Source organism: Amphibalanus amphitrite, unplaced genomic scaffold, assembly GCF_019059575.1.
Source record: "Amphibalanus amphitrite isolate SeventyFive unplaced genomic scaffold, NRLGWU_Aamphi_draft 000692F_arrow, whole genome shotgun sequence".
NCBI classification, from domain to species: Eukaryota; Metazoa; Arthropoda; class Thecostraca; order Balanomorpha; family Balanidae; genus Amphibalanus; species Amphibalanus amphitrite.
Window position 1 is genome coordinate 357,051 of NW_024882186.1, and position 18,748 is coordinate 375,798.

The following is an 18,748-nucleotide window of genomic DNA, read 5'->3' on the forward strand; positions in this document are numbered from 1 at the left end:
GCTCCGTATGTGGAGCTGTATGGCAAAAAAAAAAAATCCGGCAGGCGGCTATTTTTCTGTTGATAAAACTGGCCTCTGATCTTGGGCTAGTGAAACCATTATCCGTTGTCATGTTCCAAAATGGGATCACCACGTCGCGTGCGTTCAGCGCAGACCACACCACCACTCAGTTAGCCCGCGGACGCCCGGGGGAGGCTCGGGGGAGTCGCAGCTCGCAGCACACCTGTTCTAAGTGCTTGCGTAGGGAATGGGTGGCGTGGGATGCCCTATCTCCCTCAAGGTCTGTTATTGTGTAATTACTTGTCAGCGTACGAGTTACAAATACCAATGCTTTACAGATACCGATATGGTTTATTACGATAAACAATGCCAAACGGTTACACCCTTACCCCGACGGTATGCATCCATTTATCACATAACAGCCGTCCTCCAGTCTCAGGGGCGAGGCTGGCCAGGTGAATCAGACCGTGTACAATGAAACCGACCACACAACATAATACAATGACTAAATGTAATACTGAGAAACGCGACGACCGCACCAAACATGTGGAATGTCGACAGATTTTCAACAACATTACTTAGCCATGCATGTCACCCGATATATAGATGATATAACGATATGGATCATAGACCACTATATATCTGGACTGTGCACGGATTTTGCCGACTGCTATTAGGGCCCTGCTGGGAAATTCGACGTAGCACGCGGAATTGTGTATTGACGCTCTAGTAAGTAGTAAGCCCATTTAAATGAAAGTAACTTCTTAAATGTGATGTATATTTTAATAAATGTATAATTTATAGCATGATTCTTAACACGATAAATAAATAAAAGCACTTATAGACAGGTATATCACACTGTATTAAGTTCAAAGCATCAATAGACAGGAACAATCCGTGATCGGTCGTTTTTGACAAGAGACAGTCTGACGACATATTGGACACACTGCAGATTAATTTGCCTGTCTAAATCAGACACGCACCCGGCTCAATGCTTTGAAAGCCCACACTATCTGCGCCACGGAATTACGAAGATTCCTATGGGTAAATAACAAAGCTGCCGGTGCTGCGTTTTTAGCGAGACCGTCCGAGGTGACCTGCTGGGCCACAACTGTTCCCTGCTTCCACTGAGGCCGATTTCATGCTCAGCATAGGGACAGACGGGTTCTGTCATCTGTCCCTCTCGAGAGAAGGGGACTTTTGAACAGCGTTGTCAGTGACGGTGGCCGCATTTTGCAGCGGGTGATGGCGATCGAGATTCGAGATTTAGACGGAGTCACGAGATCTCGGTTCACTGGACACTGCAGCAGAGCTTCGCACTTAGGAATGCACTTTCTTATAGTTCTTGTGCTACATTTGCCTTTAGTTACTATTCGAATTGTAAATCCACATCTGAAATTCTCAGCCATGTAGGTATCTTACACATCGACGAATAGGATCGTAGTTATTGATTGCATAGACAAACTGATCCCAGGAATGTTGCATTGTGTTTACGTCCTGCGGCTCAACCTTTCTCATTTTCATGAAGCTTTCTTATTTCATGAAGCTCTGTTCGCGCATCGCTGGTGTTGAGTGACGGTATACTGTCCATATTGACTCCATGAATTGCAATGTTTGTTTTTCGCTCAACTATACACATCAATGTGTTGAAGGAATGCAGGTCGTAGCGTTGTAACTTGAGGTGCTTCTCGACAGTGTGACTCCCTCAGCGAGCAATGTGAAGAAAGTTATCGTTTTCCTTTACAATGGTAGTCGCGCTGTCTTGAAACACACGTTTGAAGCTATACGTGTGCCGAAGAGAGAGCGACTCGGCAGCTGTTACCAGAGCAGGACCCATTGCTTGCATGCAGGAGCGGAACACAGATTGCTGATGTGGGCACGCCAGCTCTCCGCAAGCCATAACATATGTGACCATCACTTGACCAAATTGCAAGACTTTAGCTAGTTTTGGGCTTCACTTGTGACTGATATTATAGGAGCCGCCAGTCTGGAAACGGATCCGCCACCTCTCCTTACAGTTGTCTTCTGCTCAATTTTTCGGTCTCGGCCAGCGTCACAGCATGTAATAAAACTCACAGGGAGCCCAGTGGTCAGAATTCCAAGACATTTTCAGCTTTAGGGCACATAGAAATTGACTTCATATTGATGCCTTAGCCAGGAACCGGAAAACTGACATTGTTGCATGCACTGTCTTGGCTCTTTGAATATGCTCACTCCCTGTTCTGTTCATAGGATATTCTGAAGTGATTATCACTAGCGGCACATTTTACTGTATTTCAGTGGCATGTATGCATTAAAAGGTTTCATTTTATTTAAAGACAAAAGAGAACTATCCCGCATGTCAATGATAAACAACAAACAACAATAATCTTGCAAAAATCTTCGCTACATGTCTGTGAAAATTTGCTAATTCTCGTGAAAATTAGCTGGGAACCATCATCCACACCATGTTAAATCATGGAAGAAATGGGCAGAAAATGCCCTTCTTTTTTCGATGATTGCGCTAATATTATATATTTTTTGCTCAATGTAAGATATAACTCAGATTACAAAGTGACTAGTGGTGATGTTTCCCAAAGCACATCATCATATGACGAATAAGTTGGCTGTGACGACCTTCGAAAGTTAGGGCCCTAATGGCAGGGCCCTAATTTCCGTGCACAGTCCAGATATATAGTGGTCTATGTATGGATACATAAACGTACTGATACTGCAAGGGTTAACAGCTCAAAACGTAGCACCATTACATGCCAATTGACAGCAAATAAACAACTAGACGGCTCGCCATGAGAACACAACATTTTCCTAGATACAATGCAAACATGAAACACAAGGCCAAACAGATGCTTTACGAAAATGCACCCAAACTCAAAACTAATGAAGAGAGCGTTATACAAAACCCAGCCATTGGATCATGCAGTATAGTTGGTCACCCTTCCCTCATCCCCAACGTGAATACAAGCCTAATGGTAACCATAACATGATGCACATCAGCAATGAACGATAACGATAAGCTTCTGATATCACAGCGGGCGCCGGGCTGCTGGCAACTGCGCTCACTACACCTCAAGCGTTCAATCACAGCTCACGCAAAGGACAGCTTAGGCACACATACAGCGTTGTCCGGTTCGGTACAGCATACCATTGCCAGCATTACAACATTGCCATGCCTGACAGTCCTCTCGGACGATCTCGGCACGAAATCTGGGATCTAGAACGCTGCTGATGGAGGGAAGGTCTCGCCTCGCCGCGCCTCAGACGACTGCAGCGCTCATTGGCAGCAAGACGGAGCGGAACACGCCGTCTCGTCGGGGAGAACGGCCATCCCACAGCGCCAGCGGCCACTCTTCAGTGCGCCCCTCCAACTAATCCCATGGGGAAGCTCAGCCGCGCAGGCCCATCAGAGAAAGCCGAGACCTTGTGCGAACCCCAGCCATCGGTCGGGAACGTCGGTAAAGTACTTGTTCATCATGACGGCGAATCGCGTCTTGTATCGCACCGGATCCAGAACGGTGGGGCGGTTGTTCCCATCGCCCAGCAGGATGTTGTACGACTTGATGTACGTCTCCACCGCCTTGTCGTAGGTGTAGGAGCGCAGATAGTCGATGATCCCGACGACCAGACAGCGCTGCGTCTCGTCCATACCGACCAGCAGCGAGTAGTCCATCACCTGGCACGTCTGCAGAAAGGAGGTGTCGCGCGAGATGGCCTCCATCAGCACACGCTTGGCGTGCGGCCGCACGTAAAGCGGGTTCTCGCTGAGCAGTGTCACCATGTTCTGGTCGAGCAGCACCACTTCGGATTTGTCCTTGGTGTCGGCCAGGCGGTTTCGCATAGAGCCCTTCAGGTCGAACTTCTGCGAGATCTGCCGGCCATACAGAAGGTTCTCCATCACGACCATGTAACACTTCTTCGCCTGACCAGTGACGTTGTTCTTGTAACCCACCAGGAACACGCCCAGGATTTTGGCGAGCACAGAGGGTCGTCCGGTCGTCAGGCTGTCCAAGATGTATTCCACGTAGCGGATGCCAAAGCGCACAAAGTGATCCTTTTCGACTTTGGAGATGGTCTTAATGACGAAGCGATCATCACAAGACTTGTGGAACGTAGATCCCGACTTCCCTCCCTTGGCGTTCCACGGCTGACAGTGCATGAGGCAGCGGACGAAGCGTTCCTCGCCGGCCGAGAACACAGCTTGGCGCAGTCGGCGGAAATGCTCGGCGAGCAGCACCTGACAGTAGAAGTTGGCGTTGTCCTCGGACATGTTGATGTCGATGTGGTACTGGGCCAGATACTTTTCACCGCGCTCGCCGCGTTCAGCAGCGCCGCCAGTACCGTCACTGTTGGCGGTCGACGACTCGGAGATGCGGCCGCTGCGCTCCGGGCCCGGCTCCTCGGCGCTGTCGGCGGGTCGCTCCAGCTGCTGCCGGATCTCGGCCAGTCGCCGGCTGTACTCCTGAGTCAGCATGCAGTAGGCGATGATCGAGCCCAAGTCTTCGCCGCAGATGAAGGACGGCGGCACGGTTGGCGGCAGCCGATGGTGCTCATTGACTGGGAGCGAAGAGGTCAGCCGCTCTCCCAGCTCCCCACTGGACCATGCCAGCGACTTGAGCGCCTTGATGCCGCCGACAGTGATGGACTTGACTTTGCTGACTGACGATAGATCAGCCGCGTCCTCGGTCGCCGGCTCGGGATCGGCGCCCTCCTTCTGCTTCGAATCGTAGCTGGACTTTTGGTCGTTGGAGCTCTTCCGACTGGAAGTGCTGGTCTCTAACACTTTCCCATCGTTAGAGTGTTTCTTCGGAGGCTTTTCTGCCTCCGCTGTCACTTCTTCCGCCTTCGGTCGCGGAATAGCTTTGACTGCTTTAGCCAACTCTTGCAGCCGTGTATTCCACTTGTGCGCTGTGTCGGCCATCATCCGTTTGGCCTGCACGGCCCGGTCGGAGGCGGCGAACACACGGTCCTCGTCCAGACGACACGCGCCGTCAGTGGCCTCCCCCACCAGAGGCGCCACCATTGTCTCGATGTCGGTCAGCAGCGTGCGGAACGCCCGCTTCTCGTCGTCCACCTCTTCCTGGGCGGTCCGCAACGCCTCAGTCACTTTGGCGTCGCTGGCAGCCGCCGCACGCAAAGACAGCAAGCGCTCCACGATCGAACTGAAGAGCTGCACACCCTCGGAGAGTGCATGCAGGTCCTCGGTCAGACGGAGCTGGGTTCGCGGTCCCAGCTCAACGGTGATGTCCAGCTGCGGCAGCACGATGTCGTTCAGCTGTATCTGAGAGTGACTGAAGACGGCGACACGGTCCTGCAGTGCGAAGTAGTGCGCGCGATCCCGGAATAGGCTGTGCGAGCAGCCGTCCAACGACGAGTACTGTTCACACAGGAAGAACGTCTCCAGGAACTTGCCGAACGATAACGTCCACGTGTCTTCGGTCATGGGCCTGGCAGCCGAGCCGCGCTCACACTGTCGGCACCACGTCCACATCCAGATGCGCTTGTCGGGACACGGCTCGAGCAGGGTCCACACGAGCAGTGACACACAGCTGTTGTCATGGAGAAAGCGGTGCACATGTCCCTCCTGCGGCACCACACAGTCTTTCTTCAGGCATTTGAAGGCTGGTGTGAAACATTCGGCCTCGAGGAAGGTACCCAGCGTGGTGTCACTGTCGCCATTGAACATGACCATCATGACATGCGGGTCACAGCAGCCAACCGACACGCCGCTCGGCAGCTTCGAGTAGGTGTACGTCTGCACGGCGATCTTCTGGTGGTTGATGGGATTGAGCGCGTCACAGGGAACCACCCAGTCCTCTAGCCGGTCCTGGACAGGTTCCACCTGATTGGGCTCGACTGGCTCTACCCGCGGGCACCGGCCGCCGCGCGCTCTGAAGTCGGCCAGCAGCGCCTGCATTTGATCGTCGTCGACCGTGCGGGTGAAGCAGCGCGTCACAAACTCGTGCTCAGGCAGCAACGTCGGACCTGGCCGAGTTTCGATCGGGGCCTTGCGGATGTGTGCGCGACGTGCCTTCTCGGCTTTGTCAAATTCAACCGACCAGTAGAGATTCGCTGTGAAGAAGCGGCGCAGACTACTCCGCTTCCCCTCCTCCGTTTCCAGGTACGGCATGGCCACCCTTGCATACGGCGTACAGCACACGATCGTGTCGCCCAACAACTTTCGGAACTTGTTGCGATCGGGCAGGATCTCAACCTTGAGCCCCGGCGTGCTGGTGTCCGGTACCGGCGCTGGCGCCGGACGCTGCAGCGGGTCACTGCAGTCGGTCACCATCTCGCCCGGTCGTCGCGGAGAGCGGAGTCGCTCGTCTCCTGTCGCCGGGGCCACCGTCGCCACATCGGGCGGCGCGGTAGAGGCGCGCGGCCGGGAGCTAGCCCCGTTCGTTTTGGAGACACTCCCGGCACGGGTCTTGTCCCTCGAGTCCTCTGGTGCCTCATCTTGAGCAAGCAGAACTTGGTTTCCGAATGGCGGTGGCACAGATACCAAGTCACGCAGGTAACTCTTCTGCAGGAGCCAGTTGTACTGCACTGATACCATGAAGCGCAGCACGTGCTTCACACGTCTCAGCTGGTTCATGTGACCACCACGCACCAGCACCGTACAACCCAGGTGACTTGCACAGCCGTCAAAGAACATGAAGGTCTTCTTGCTGCCACCCTCCATGGTGAACTGTTTAGTGTAGAATGAGTGGCAGATGCCCAGCACGGGCGCCGCCAGGCGGGCATCCACGTGGTCCATCACGTCTGCCTGGGTGCAGCGCGCGATCCGCGCCAGCACCTGTCTTTTCATGTTGGTGACGAGTGTGACACCGGCCTCGCGCAGCATGTCGCGCGCCATGCTGTCGACGTGCTTCTCGACGACGATCAGGTCGGGCGCTAGTGACAACAGCTGCGCAGTGATGTTGCGCAGCACCTCCCGCTCCTGCATCATCATCGGCTCCAAGGAGACAGCTCGATCCTGGTAACGCTGGTAAGACACTGGACAGCTGATGAGCAGGATCTGCGGATTCGTCAGTTGGGATGGCATGTCGTTATGCACAATGTTCTTCCGACAGACGACGCCCTGTACGATCTGTGATTCAGCAGGCTTGCCGCCAGGAATGCGCTTTATTTTGACAAACTGACGAACGTCGAGGTCATCGCACTCATGGCGAACATCGGGTTTCACAAGCCGGCTCAACTGGCGGGACAAATCAAGTATCGGCTCATACCACTTGGCAGGCAGGCCGGCCGAATCAAGCAGCTGACTCAGCAGACTCGACTCGAGAGCCTCGAAAGCGGCAGAGAGTCGTTTGTCGGCCTGCTGGCGCCGTGGGTCAGCCTCGGTCGCTGCCGAGTCCAGATACTCAGTGGCCGCCTCGTGAAGACCCTGCGCGGCGGCGGCGGGCTCCGGCGGTGTCATCTGGCGGAGCAGCTGCGCCCGCGAGATGGACGCCACGCTGCCCGACACATCTAGCTCGATGTCGTACATGGAGCCAGAGTGGGCCAGCGGCGCGCCGGCCGGCTCGTCGGTGGCTGCACCACCGCCGTGGCTCTCCTTGAGCTCGATCTGGGAGAGCCAGTGGGGCTCCTCCAGGTCGGGCTCCTCAGGCTCCGAAAGTGCCGGACGCCGCATGGCTACCGGCGAGGGCCGATACAGGCAGTAGTCGTCTCGGAAAGCAGTCGTGTTGTGACTGACACATTCGAGCAGTTTCATGTCAACCAGACGCTGTCCGATGGCCACGGACTGAGCACGCCTCGTCACCTTCCGCTGCGAGATCATCCAGTCCACCACTTCGGAGCCCACCAGACAGGCGCCGTAGTTTTTCAGCCGGTGCCGGTGGTTGCCAAGCCCGACGCCGTGGATAGGGTTTGTAATCATGTGCAGCAAGGTGGTCAAGTAGGTCAGATCCTGCTCCTGCTCCAGAGGGTCAGAGACGCTCTCGTGCGGATCAACCTGGTCACGGAGACTGGCATCCGTCATGCCGAGACTGTACTTTTTCCTGTGCATCTTGCTGAGCCGCGGAAGAGAGCTGGATCTGTCGCTGCTCAGTTGGTTCGCTGCTTCCAAGTGCGCGTGTACCTTCTCCAGCACCGCATTCTGGTCCACATGCTCGTCGGCGTCTGCGCCGGACGTGATGGTCTGGACGTAGGTCATCACCACCTTGGAGCAGTAGGTGCAGACGCGCAGGTCACCGCTATAGCCGAGCACCTTGCCCGGGATCACCTGGTTACAGCAGCGGGAGCAGAAAATCTGTCCGCAGATGCGGCAGTGGTGGCGGCGTCTGAACGTGGTGAACTTGTCGCCGCAGTCGTAGCACTCGCGGCTGACGGCGTCCGGCAGCCAGTGCTGCTTCAGTTCGCTGTCGCCCGGCCCGCCCTGGCCGCCGGCTCCCAGGATCGAGCTGATGCGGCGCAGCACGCCCACGTAGCTGCGGCCCTCGGTCGAGTCGGTCGCGGACGAGGGCGGCGAGCCACGGCACAAGCTGGTGTCGCTGGCGCGTCGGTGGGAGCGCGGTTCAGAGACGTCGGCGCCGGAGCGCACCGAGACGCGGCTCGAGAAGAGTCGCAACAGACCGCCTCTGCGCGGCACGGCCGCGTCCAGTGATGGCAGACTGGCAGATGTGGTCGAATAGTCGTCATCGGGCCACACTGCAAAGAAAAAGAAATATGAAGAAATTCAGAGGAGATGGATACACATTGTGCATGTAGATATGCTTGGTTAGGTTAGGTTAGACTAGGTTTACCAGCAAGCATGATATCATGAAGGAGATGTAGGAGTGGATGTTTTTGGTGCATCTAGTCATGTAAGTAACAATTTTCTGGCATATATGTATGTTTATCTTAAGGACAAGCAAATTTGATTGGTACCTAGTGGATTATTAATTCTTAACCATGTGAGTCAGGTTCAGGCACAGTCAAGAGTAGATTCAATATTGAAATCTTGAAAAAAGACAGATTCTGCTTTTCATGAAGAGTCTGGTTTTCCTGGATATCACCTAAATCAATTATATATGAGCTTTGAACTTCAATCTGCCAATGCCATCAATGCTTCCAGAATCCATTGCTAGAATTTAGAAAAGCTTGGGTTGTTTTGTCATAGCATGATGTCAGAATAGTATGACATGATCAACATGTCAAGGAATTCAAAACTTGTTTGTAAGGTTATGAAAATAGAAGCTCACTAGGGTGACCCGCGTGCTCCGCAACGCGAAAAGGGATATTTTCGATCGGCGGGTGTTCGGTTGTTCTTGTGTCGGTTGGGTTATCTATCCATTTCGGTCGATTGCTTTTTGACGGCTAAACGTTTTGGTTTGTGGAAAAAATATCCACCGCATCGAGGTGCCCGTGTCTGATAAGCATGCTTTCCACTTCAGAATCTGTCAAATGTGCTATATAATTGAGGTGCGTAGTTTTAAGACAAATGAAAGGCGTAGATAATTTTCGCTAAAAATCGTTTTGCAGAGGTTTAAAACATTTATATTTTAAAGAATACTGTTGCTTGTCATGCAAACGTGATGATTGGATCTTGGAGAGAATTGAATGCTCTTTCTAATGATAGCATTTTCAATTGTCAAGCGTATCAGGTTAAGCAGCAAATCCCGTGTATCTTTTTAGTGGCACATTATGGACAAATACCATTTTAATTCAGCGATTTTTTCCACATTGTTTTTGATCAATTAGCTTTTCACAATTTTTCCATGAGAGACGGTACATTTTTATTGCTAATAGGCGCTGTTTCAACTCATTCCGTCTGACGATCACCTGAAATTAATATAAATTCCAAAATCCGTTTAAAATGGCACTTTTTGAAATGAAATTGCCCTCACACTTGCACGTGGCGCGTGCCACCCCTGCACCGCACACTATTCGATTGCCCGTTCGATTCTCTACACGATGCTGTTTTCCCCGTGCCGATCGGGCGCACGGCTACCGAGATATTGCACGGGGAACGGACCCGTGTCGGGCAAATTTAGCCATTTTCGCCCGTTTTTTGCCAGCCGATTTATACATGTAAAGTCTATGACGCGAATTTGCACTTTTTGGGCACGCGCCACGCGCTCGCTATCGATCCGATCGAGCCGAGACCGCTCAAAGGCACGTTGTCCATCCTTGTTCTATAACTTGCGCAAATTTCAGCGCGGTAGGTGCAACGGTGTGATCTGTAACCCGCGCTACGTAGCACCATGTCGCGACCTTCGTAATAGACAGAAACTACGCCCTCCTCAAATAGTAATATAGATGGCAGTGACTATTCCAATAATTTTGAGATATAGCTTACATAGAAAAGATATGCAATATGCATATAACATGCAAGATACAAAAGGAAAATGAGAAAGAATTACTAAGGTCTAAGGAAAAGTGAATATAAAATAAATATGAAGGCATTGATGATAATCATGGTATTTGCTGCAAATGATTTAACGTTCAGGACATAAAAACATGTAGGTACAAAAGAACCTTGAAGAACCATTGAAAACCATTTGGACCTTATCTTGAATCTTCAGTTTAACCAAAAATGGGTCAGATAAAATCAATTTTCAAGTTTCAAACATAGTCATCAAGTCAAGTCAAGTCAAGTCATACCTAGTCAAGGGCAGGTCAAGGCATGGGAAGCATCACTCAGGAAAGAAGCATTCCATGCTGCAGTTTATGGAAAGTGCAAAATGATTGCATTCCTGGTTCATACCTTGAATACAAAAATAGATATTGTTTCATGTGTTGCCCAAAAACAAATATGAAAGTTACGTAGCTATACTGGTTCACTTAAAGTGGAAAGCAATGCAGTAACTTACTTTCATCCATCTTGATCTCGACAGCTTATTGCAGCCAAGCCTTTAAAATTAACTTTCCAAAAATTACATGATAAAAAATTATCACAAGAGTTTTCGAACATCCTAATTTTCCCAAACCATGCTTTTACAAATGTCATCCGTCCAAAATGTAAGCAAACATTTAACACACATTTAACACCTTTGCCTTAAGAAAAAGCGTGTCTAAGGAATAAATGTATCTAGCCACGTATCTTGGTAACGCATTCTTGCTTCAGTTAATCAGTTGCTACTTACTGATGGAAAATCAAAATAGGATCCAAACTCGGATCGAAGAGGAGGCGGTCGCAGTCGTGGCAGTACACCTGCACTCAAGGCTGCGCTAGTCAAATGACTGCCCGGCCAGGTAATGGATCCATTAAGAAATTACTAAAATATTGACATAATTATGTGCCTGCCTTGCGGCAGATCAAGATAAATGAATTATCGACAGACGAAATCACAACGAAATACGAATGCAAACTAAGGTGTCTGGCAAAATGATTGCTACTTCAGAATCGTCTTTCTTGCGTATGTTTTGTAACAATAATATTGAATGGACACCTCAACCAAATTAAAGATATCGTGGTTATCAATGGCTTACCCGATATCTCTATGATTGAATAATGCATTTCTGGAAGGTACTTAGTGTAAAACCTACCCTTAAAAAGATTTTCTGCACCTGCATCTCGCCTCTGTCATTCGCTTAGCCATTTCACCTCAAGCTTTTGTTTCTACCTTAGAAAACACCTGATTCCTAGACACACCGCCAAAGCACACCTAAATCCGTTTTCCTAGCACATCGGAGCTTGCATTGCACGAGCGGCCAGGACCCTCTTTAGCTATAGCGTGGCAACTAATTTGATCTGAATGCAACTGAATCAATTAAATCCCATTCAATTCGGCGTATGCAGTGTAACCTTTATGTCTAAAGAATAATGCATCCTGTGACCCACTGACGGTCACCACCACTCCATAATTGTAATTTCGCTGTTTGCTGCGATCGTTGGAATCATTTCTTCGCAAGCTAACCTCTACCAATGTTCCGCATGAGCCCCATATTTACAGCTTGCATTAACGCCCCACACCGTTTCTTATCGTTCTCATTTCGGCCAGCAGCTCAGTGGCAGCCAAATGCCAGTTACAGGGTTGCTTGAAGCAACCCTTTTTGGTGGCAATTTATATGCCACACTACTATGGATTAATATACTCGCGAGTTAATACCAAGTCCGTTACATAAAAAATAATAATTCCAGGCGAAACGAGCATTGGGGAAAATTCACCAGTATGAGAGGTTGCAAACGAATGATAAATTGGTTTAATAAGTACATGTATTCATCTACGAACTTCAGAAGTCTCATTAATCTGGAAATTAAGAATAAACATTACATGCGTAAAACCTGACTTGACACTATGCTTGAAAAAAACTGGAATGATCCATCTTTTTTAGAACTGGACAATGCTTGGCAAGTGGCAAACAATTCAGCATTGATGAGCCAAATCTGCTTATCGGATACGACTCACCCACCCAGCAGGATAGAGGCACTTTTACTCCGATCACGGAGAGGATGGGACTAGACATGGGTGAGGTTGGCTCCACAGCATTTTGTTTTCCCACGCCTCAGAAGCAGACGGCAGCAGCACCGAGCACGTCCCTGAACAGCAGGGCGAGTCGGCTCACTCCTTTTGGCCGGAGGGAGGGCGCGACGTGTCGGTCGGTTCGGCGGCGCTGCCACGGTCGGCCAGGTGGAAGGCGACTCCGGCGATGTCACACTGCGTGCTCGAGTGCACGGATACGATCCACTCGGCGCTCTCCGGCGGCGTGATCGAGAACCATCCGTGGCCGCCCGGGCCGCGCTGTGGGTCCGATGTGCTTCCGTACGCCTGCACGTACTCCTGCACCTTGTCCCAGTTCGCATCGGTCACGCCGGTCACGTGCATACGGGCGCTAGCAGTGTCCTCCGTGACCTGATGGGACGCCAGGCTCGGAGCAGAGGGCGCCGACTGAAAGTCAGCACCGCTCACAGACGAGGCGGCCGTAGAGGACTGACTGGCCGACTTCGGCCTCTTCCCAGCCTGGCTACCGTTTCGCCCCTCGGGCCTGGTCGTGGCGCTGTCCAGAGCGGCCGTCACCGGTTTCGCCCAGCCCGATGCCCGGGCCGCCCTGGACGAGGAGCGGTCCGGAGCGTCTGCGGCACCCTGCAGAGGAGGAAAGCTCTGCTCATCGAGAGGCGGCGGTCGGGGCCGCCAGACACGCCGGGGCTGCCATTCGTCCGACATATCGGACGAATTGGTCCGCTCCTCACAGATGTCTGGGTCGTCAGAGTCATTTCCTAGGTGTCCGAGTAGCCGTGAAGGCCGCCCTTGGGTGTCACCATCAGCTACCGCCGCCGCCGGCAGCAGGGCAGACTCTACGGCCACGACACCGCCGGGATCCAGGAAGTCGGCCAGATTCCAGCCGCCGCGCTGCCCGTCATCCAGATTTACCTGGCCGGTCAGTCGCGGCGGCGGCGTGGCGGCCGTCTCCGGCTCCAGCTCCGAGAAATCGTCGTCCTGAGAGTTGTGCCGCGGAAGGATGTACTGACTGTAGTTGGTCGGCGGCTCGTAAATCGGCAGGTCTCTCCGTACGCGATTTATCTGCTCCTGGATGGTCAGGTTGCTGACGCCGACGTTGGCGAGGTTCCCGGGAACCGGCAGAGGATCGTCGTGACAGCTGAGGCCAGAGGCGCGGCCGCGGCCGCGAGGTCGGCGGGCGGGCTCCGGCGGCGGCCCGTCCGGCGACTGGATCAGGTGACGAGGGATCGTCAACGGCTTAAACACCATTGGACTAACGCCTTCGCCGAGTCCCCAGCGGCATTGCAGAATGGGAATACTGGGCAGCTGGCGATGCACCGCTACCTCTTGGTCCTGGCTATCTCCCGGAGGCGGCGACATCCCAATCGAACGATGCTCTCTGAAAATAAAGAAAGTTTGTGTCATCAAACCCATGCTCCGTTCCCATACTCTATTTCGAAATTTCGAAATTCCCAAGCATTTCGAAATTTCGAAGCATTTCGAAATTCAGCATGATCATCCACATTTTTGAAGTTTTCTTTTCACGACGAACGCTAGCGTCTGGTCACGCTAGCGTCGATGGGCTGTTCAATATTCATGTTTTCATGTATGAATTTATCAATTATCATGCTTGAGTCACCCACATCCACCACAGACAGCACATTTTATCAGACCCAAAAATAAACGAAGAACAAACAAAATAATTTTACAAAGGTCGTGAAAGATTGTGATTTCTTGAGATTTTAAGTAACTGGCCTTGGTGAAAAAGTCAAATCATGCTTCTAAAAAAACGTTTATTTTTTACGTTTTTTTTTTTTTTACTTTGTTATACATGGTGTCACTCAGTGGTGTGAGGTCAACCCGATCAACCTGACTTAGTGGCTCAAGGAAGACGAGAAAACTCAAATTGAGTTGCCAAATCGAATGGTTTGCAGCATGAACTCCCTCGGACAGCTCCTGACCTGGAGACTCGGCCTTTGACCAGACCTTGACCTGAGGTCAACATACGCCTCTGTCATTCGGGAAAACTGGGCAGTGGGCATGATAACAGATATGTTCCCAAAGTCGTTGCTCTGCAGCCATTTCAGCGGACAATGAATATTATTTACCAACGACCGGACTCAAACTTTTTTTCTGACCTTAGTTAATCCGAGACCTTAACCCGCGCCCCGCTGGGGGGGGGGGGGCAGAATCTGCCCCCTCCCGTTTTTCGCCAATAACTTCTAAACGCGTTATGCCAGCGACGCCAAACTTTCAGTACCTTATCATACATCAATTTAACACGTTTCCTGAATATTTGAGCGAAATCCGTCGGGAAAAAAAATTGGAGAAAACGACGTTTAAGTGACGTCATGACCACCATTTTTCGCCGAAAAAAAAAAACAGCAAAATTTCAAACGCCGCCAACATCTTCATTTTTAAAGGAATCAAGACGTAACAAAAAGGCTATACGTGATTCTACTTTGTCTATCAAATGGGTATCTCGTTTTTTTATAGAAAATTTTGGATTTTGGCCCAAATTTTTCTTCTTAAAAAACTGACTTTTTTGGGAAAATAATTATAAACCCAAAAATTTTAGTTTATAAAAAAACGGAATATATGTCAGAGAAGCGCTCTATGTGCACCTACATACCAAATTTTAGAAGAATCTTTTCAAAAATGGGGAGTTATTCAAAATCCTATGACGTCACGACCCACAATTTTTTTTTAAAAATGTTTTTTTTTAAGTTATAGACCTCTTACGGAAACCAAAACAGCACCATTCGATTCGCCGTGAAAAACTGCATCAGATAGACACCTTTTTAGGTCTTAACAGCCAACTTCAAAATTTGACCTCACTTGACCTAACCTTAACCTGACTTCGACCTGAATTCATCCAGATGTGGTCCACATCACTTATTGAGTGTGCGTATTGAGTTCTATGAATAAAATGACCCATAGGTAAAACATGTGTCGCACCTGCCCTTTTCCATATTTAATTTTTGTTGACCTGACCTGACCTTGACCTTTGCATGATATTGTATGCAACGAATAATGTCTTGGTAGCCTAAGAAGTCAATAGCCTCTTAGTGTCCAAAGTTTGAATCATATGCTGATATTTTTTTGTGCAAAATCAAAAATACCGGCATGCTACCGGTAAGACATGCCAGATACCACGAAAAAACCTGCGGCAGTGAAAAATTACCGGCGTGCCGGTAGTGCGCTAGGGAAATTTTGCAACTCTACTAAGAACACGTTTTGGGCGATCAGTCTCAGGCCATTCTTCGGCAACTACGGTGCATGGCCGATACTGTAGAAACTTGCATTCTGTACCCTTGACCTGACCTTGACCTGACCTCTGACCTACTTAAGCAAAAAAAAAAAAACGCTTTTGAGTTCCGCCTTGTTGAGAGCTTTCGATTGCCGTTTTCCTCGTCTTTCTATGACCATCGGTTCGGAAGTTAGACAAGGGGGCAGAATCTGCCCCCCCCCCCAAGCAGGGCGCGTATGGCTGAATAGCCCAGCGGGGCGCGGGTTAAATAAAGTAGCTACCGTTCCATACGCCTCTAAAAGGTGCATACACCCAACTTTTCCGCGAAGCTCAGTTAGGGACGGACGCAACGACCAAGTGAAAATGTGCCCGCCCCATCCTCGGTCAGGCCATCTGTTGATAACCGATTAGTCCGGCGAGGGCTCATTCACGAAGAATCCTCCACAGTTTCGTGAAACGCTTGCAACAAAAAAAAAACACCTTATGCTGGTGCATGGTGAGTGGTGACAGCTGGTCATATGGTTCATTGAGTACAGCAGAGGGACACCACATATCATGAGGTAAACATAAATACCCGAGTACCTACGCATTAACCCGCGCCGTGCTGGTGGCCTGAGTTTTCCGTGTCGTGCTGGGCGGGGGGGGGGGGGTTCCCCCTCCCGTCTAGCTCGGCTCCTGGGCCACCTAGCGACACGCGGTAAGCGGCAATCGAAAGAGCGTCAAAAATAATAGCGGAAATACCTCAGTCATTTTTAAGGTCACGTCAAAGGTTAGGTTACCAGAAGTCTTCAAAGGTCAATTTTGTCTATTTCAACAATCGAAACGCCCGACGGCTAACTCGGGAACCAATAGAGCTATAGCGCTGCGGAAAAGTGCATTCGATAGCTCTTTCAACACCATTTCGCCCACATGTCCTCAGATTTGACCTCAGGTCAACGGTTTAACCTCCGGAGGGCAAAAACTAAAAGTAATCGTTTTCACGAAAAAAATGTTTTTTTAATAACTTTTGATTCAAGAGAGCCATGACATTACTTTTGCCAGCATCATGTTCCTCTCGTCGAGACGCGTCGAATGAACTTAAAGTTGACCTTAAAAGGTCATTTTGAAAATTTCACCTCAGGTCAAGGTTATGACCTGACCGGAAGGGGTCAGCTTGCATATCAGTCGATCCGTATCATCACGCTGAACACATCTAAAGTGTTTTTCACCACTAATTTCATCGATAAAAAATATTCACCGGTTTTCAAGATATTAGACTTTTACTTTTCTTTACTTTTTGGGATCTCCGCTGTTCCTAGCAACTTTATTTGAAAGTGCGGCATTTGTTGCGCGCAAAGCAGCATATACCACCGCGTGCTACAAAACGTTTTAGTCAAACATTTAACGGACGTTCGAAAGCCTGATGACGTCACCAGATTCCCGTAATGGTTAAGAGATAGGGACCACGCTGGTCCCACCCTGCAAGTAAAGGGAAGAAATTTCTTGAACACCATAAAGCTGCGGGGGTTGCGACCAGGATAAATGGTGGTTTCTGAGCCTGGCCGCAAACTTGGCTATCTCGACTCAAAACTAATGTTAAGGTGGGAGGGTCCCTTTAACGTGGCCCCTAACGGGGCGTGAAAACGCCCACCCCCCAGCACGGCGCGAGTTTAATATTCTCCCGGTGGCCCGGCTAAGCCCGGACTAGACGAGCGGGTTTGTTAGGCCAGGTTGTTAGGCCTATCAGTACCATGCCAACAGCACGAGTACCTCAGTTCGTGCAAGTTTTCTTTTAAAAAAGCACAACTACCTTCTATACATTGTAGATCCGTTCACATCAAGGTACTTGTTTATTGGAGCAAAACAGAGGGAACACGCATACGATAAACTGTGGGTAATGTGTACATATTAATCATTTTCCACTTTATGAAGTGCATGTGCAATACGCATGTGCGATGTGGATGACGCGGATGACGAGAAACTGAAAAAGCGATTGGGTGACTAGAGTATTCCACGACTTTGTCATTCGTTCAAAGTGAGATCTACCACTTTGAGAAACTCCTCTTCTGAGATCTGCAGCAGTTTCGCACCTTCCAAGTGAAGCTTCTGTCGTTTGAGCACATCGATCAGCTTCATCTGCTTTTTGAATCCAGCAATTAGCTCTTGCCGCTGCTTGTCGAGCTGCTTGTTGGAGCTTTCCAAGGAGGCCACCTTTTCTTTCATCGCCTCAGCTGAGTCCCTAGCTCGCCTCTTCTCGGCTTCGAGGGCAAGCTTAAGTTTCTCAACGTCCTCGTTCGCTCTCTTTAGCTTTATTTCTGTCTGGGAGTTTGATTTGCATGCTGCCTGTGCTTCTTTCACGTTGTTTTCTGCATCTCTTTTCCACGAGACGCACTCACTTCTGAACTTCTGCACTTCATTGTTAGCATCATCCAGGGCCTTCTTCAATCTGCTGATCTCTGCAGCCTGTTTTTGCGACCCTGAGATGACACTTTGACCTTCTCTCTCAGAGACTTTCAACTTATCGGAAAGAACGTTATTCTGCTTCAGTAATTTGTCATACTGCACCTTGAGACGAGTGAGCTCGGCTTTTGTCACTCGTAGCTTTGCTTGATACAGCCGCGCCTGCGCTGCGCTACTCAGATTCTTTGATGCGATCGACGACGCGCTCTGGCTATTTGGCTCATCGTTGGCTTCAAGACAGTCGAATGCCTCGACGAGGCTGTCGTCTGTGTCTGAGCCATGGTCAGGTACGAGGGCATCCGTCTTTGGCTGCAGCGTAACCTGGTATGGCTCGCCGAGTTTACAAGGCAGAACTGGGTCCGGCTCGTCATCGGCAGTCATTTTCGCTGTCCCTTGTCTCACGTGTTTAACCGCAGGTAGCTCTAATGAATCTGACACATCGGTCTGATCTTTGAGCGCTTTTTCCGCTTGTGCGATTAAGGATGCTGCCTTTGACTTGAGTGATTCATTCAGTTTTCTGTAATACTCCTCCTTGTCTCTCAATGCCGCGTCATCAGATTCGTCCATGGCGAATGTCTTATTGTCTTGCTGTCGCCAATGAGCCACCTGTCAAAAGAAGGCAGGCCCAGCGTCCATTTACGTAGCAATGCTCGTGACACTGTGGCTGGTTCCCTCCTCCAGCCCGATTGCAGGCAAGACCGAA

At 50.3% G+C, this 18,748-nt stretch overlaps 2 protein-coding genes across 3 annotated transcripts; both read right to left on the minus strand.

Annotated features, from left to right (window-relative positions):
* Positions 1-331: 331 nt before the first annotated feature.
* LOC122364694 (1-phosphatidylinositol 3-phosphate 5-kinase-like) lies at positions 332-11,439 on the minus strand. 2 transcript variants are annotated; one of them, XM_043335320.1, is made up of 3 exons: positions 11,061-11,439; positions 2,694-8,643; positions 332-625 (listed from the first exon to the last, which is right to left on the minus strand). In XM_043335320.1, coding segments are annotated over exons 1-2 (5,244 nt in total). In that variant the 5' UTR covers positions 11,062-11,439; the 3' UTR covers positions 332-625; positions 2,694-3,400. The 2 variants fall into 2 exon arrangements, with proteins under 2 accessions (XP_043191255.1, XP_043191254.1); XM_043335319.1 differs by lacking the exon at positions 11,061-11,439 and adding an exon at positions 10,788-10,869.
* Positions 11,440-17,416: 5,977 nt separating this feature from the next.
* On the minus strand, positions 17,417-18,653 carry LOC122364706 (testis-expressed protein 9-like). The gene has a single exon (XM_043335354.1). The coding sequence runs from the start codon at positions 18,610-18,612 to the stop codon at positions 17,608-17,610; it is 1,005 nt and encodes a 334-aa protein (XP_043191289.1). The 5' UTR covers positions 18,613-18,653; the 3' UTR covers positions 17,417-17,607.
* Between the last annotated feature and the right edge of the window lie 95 nt (positions 18,654-18,748).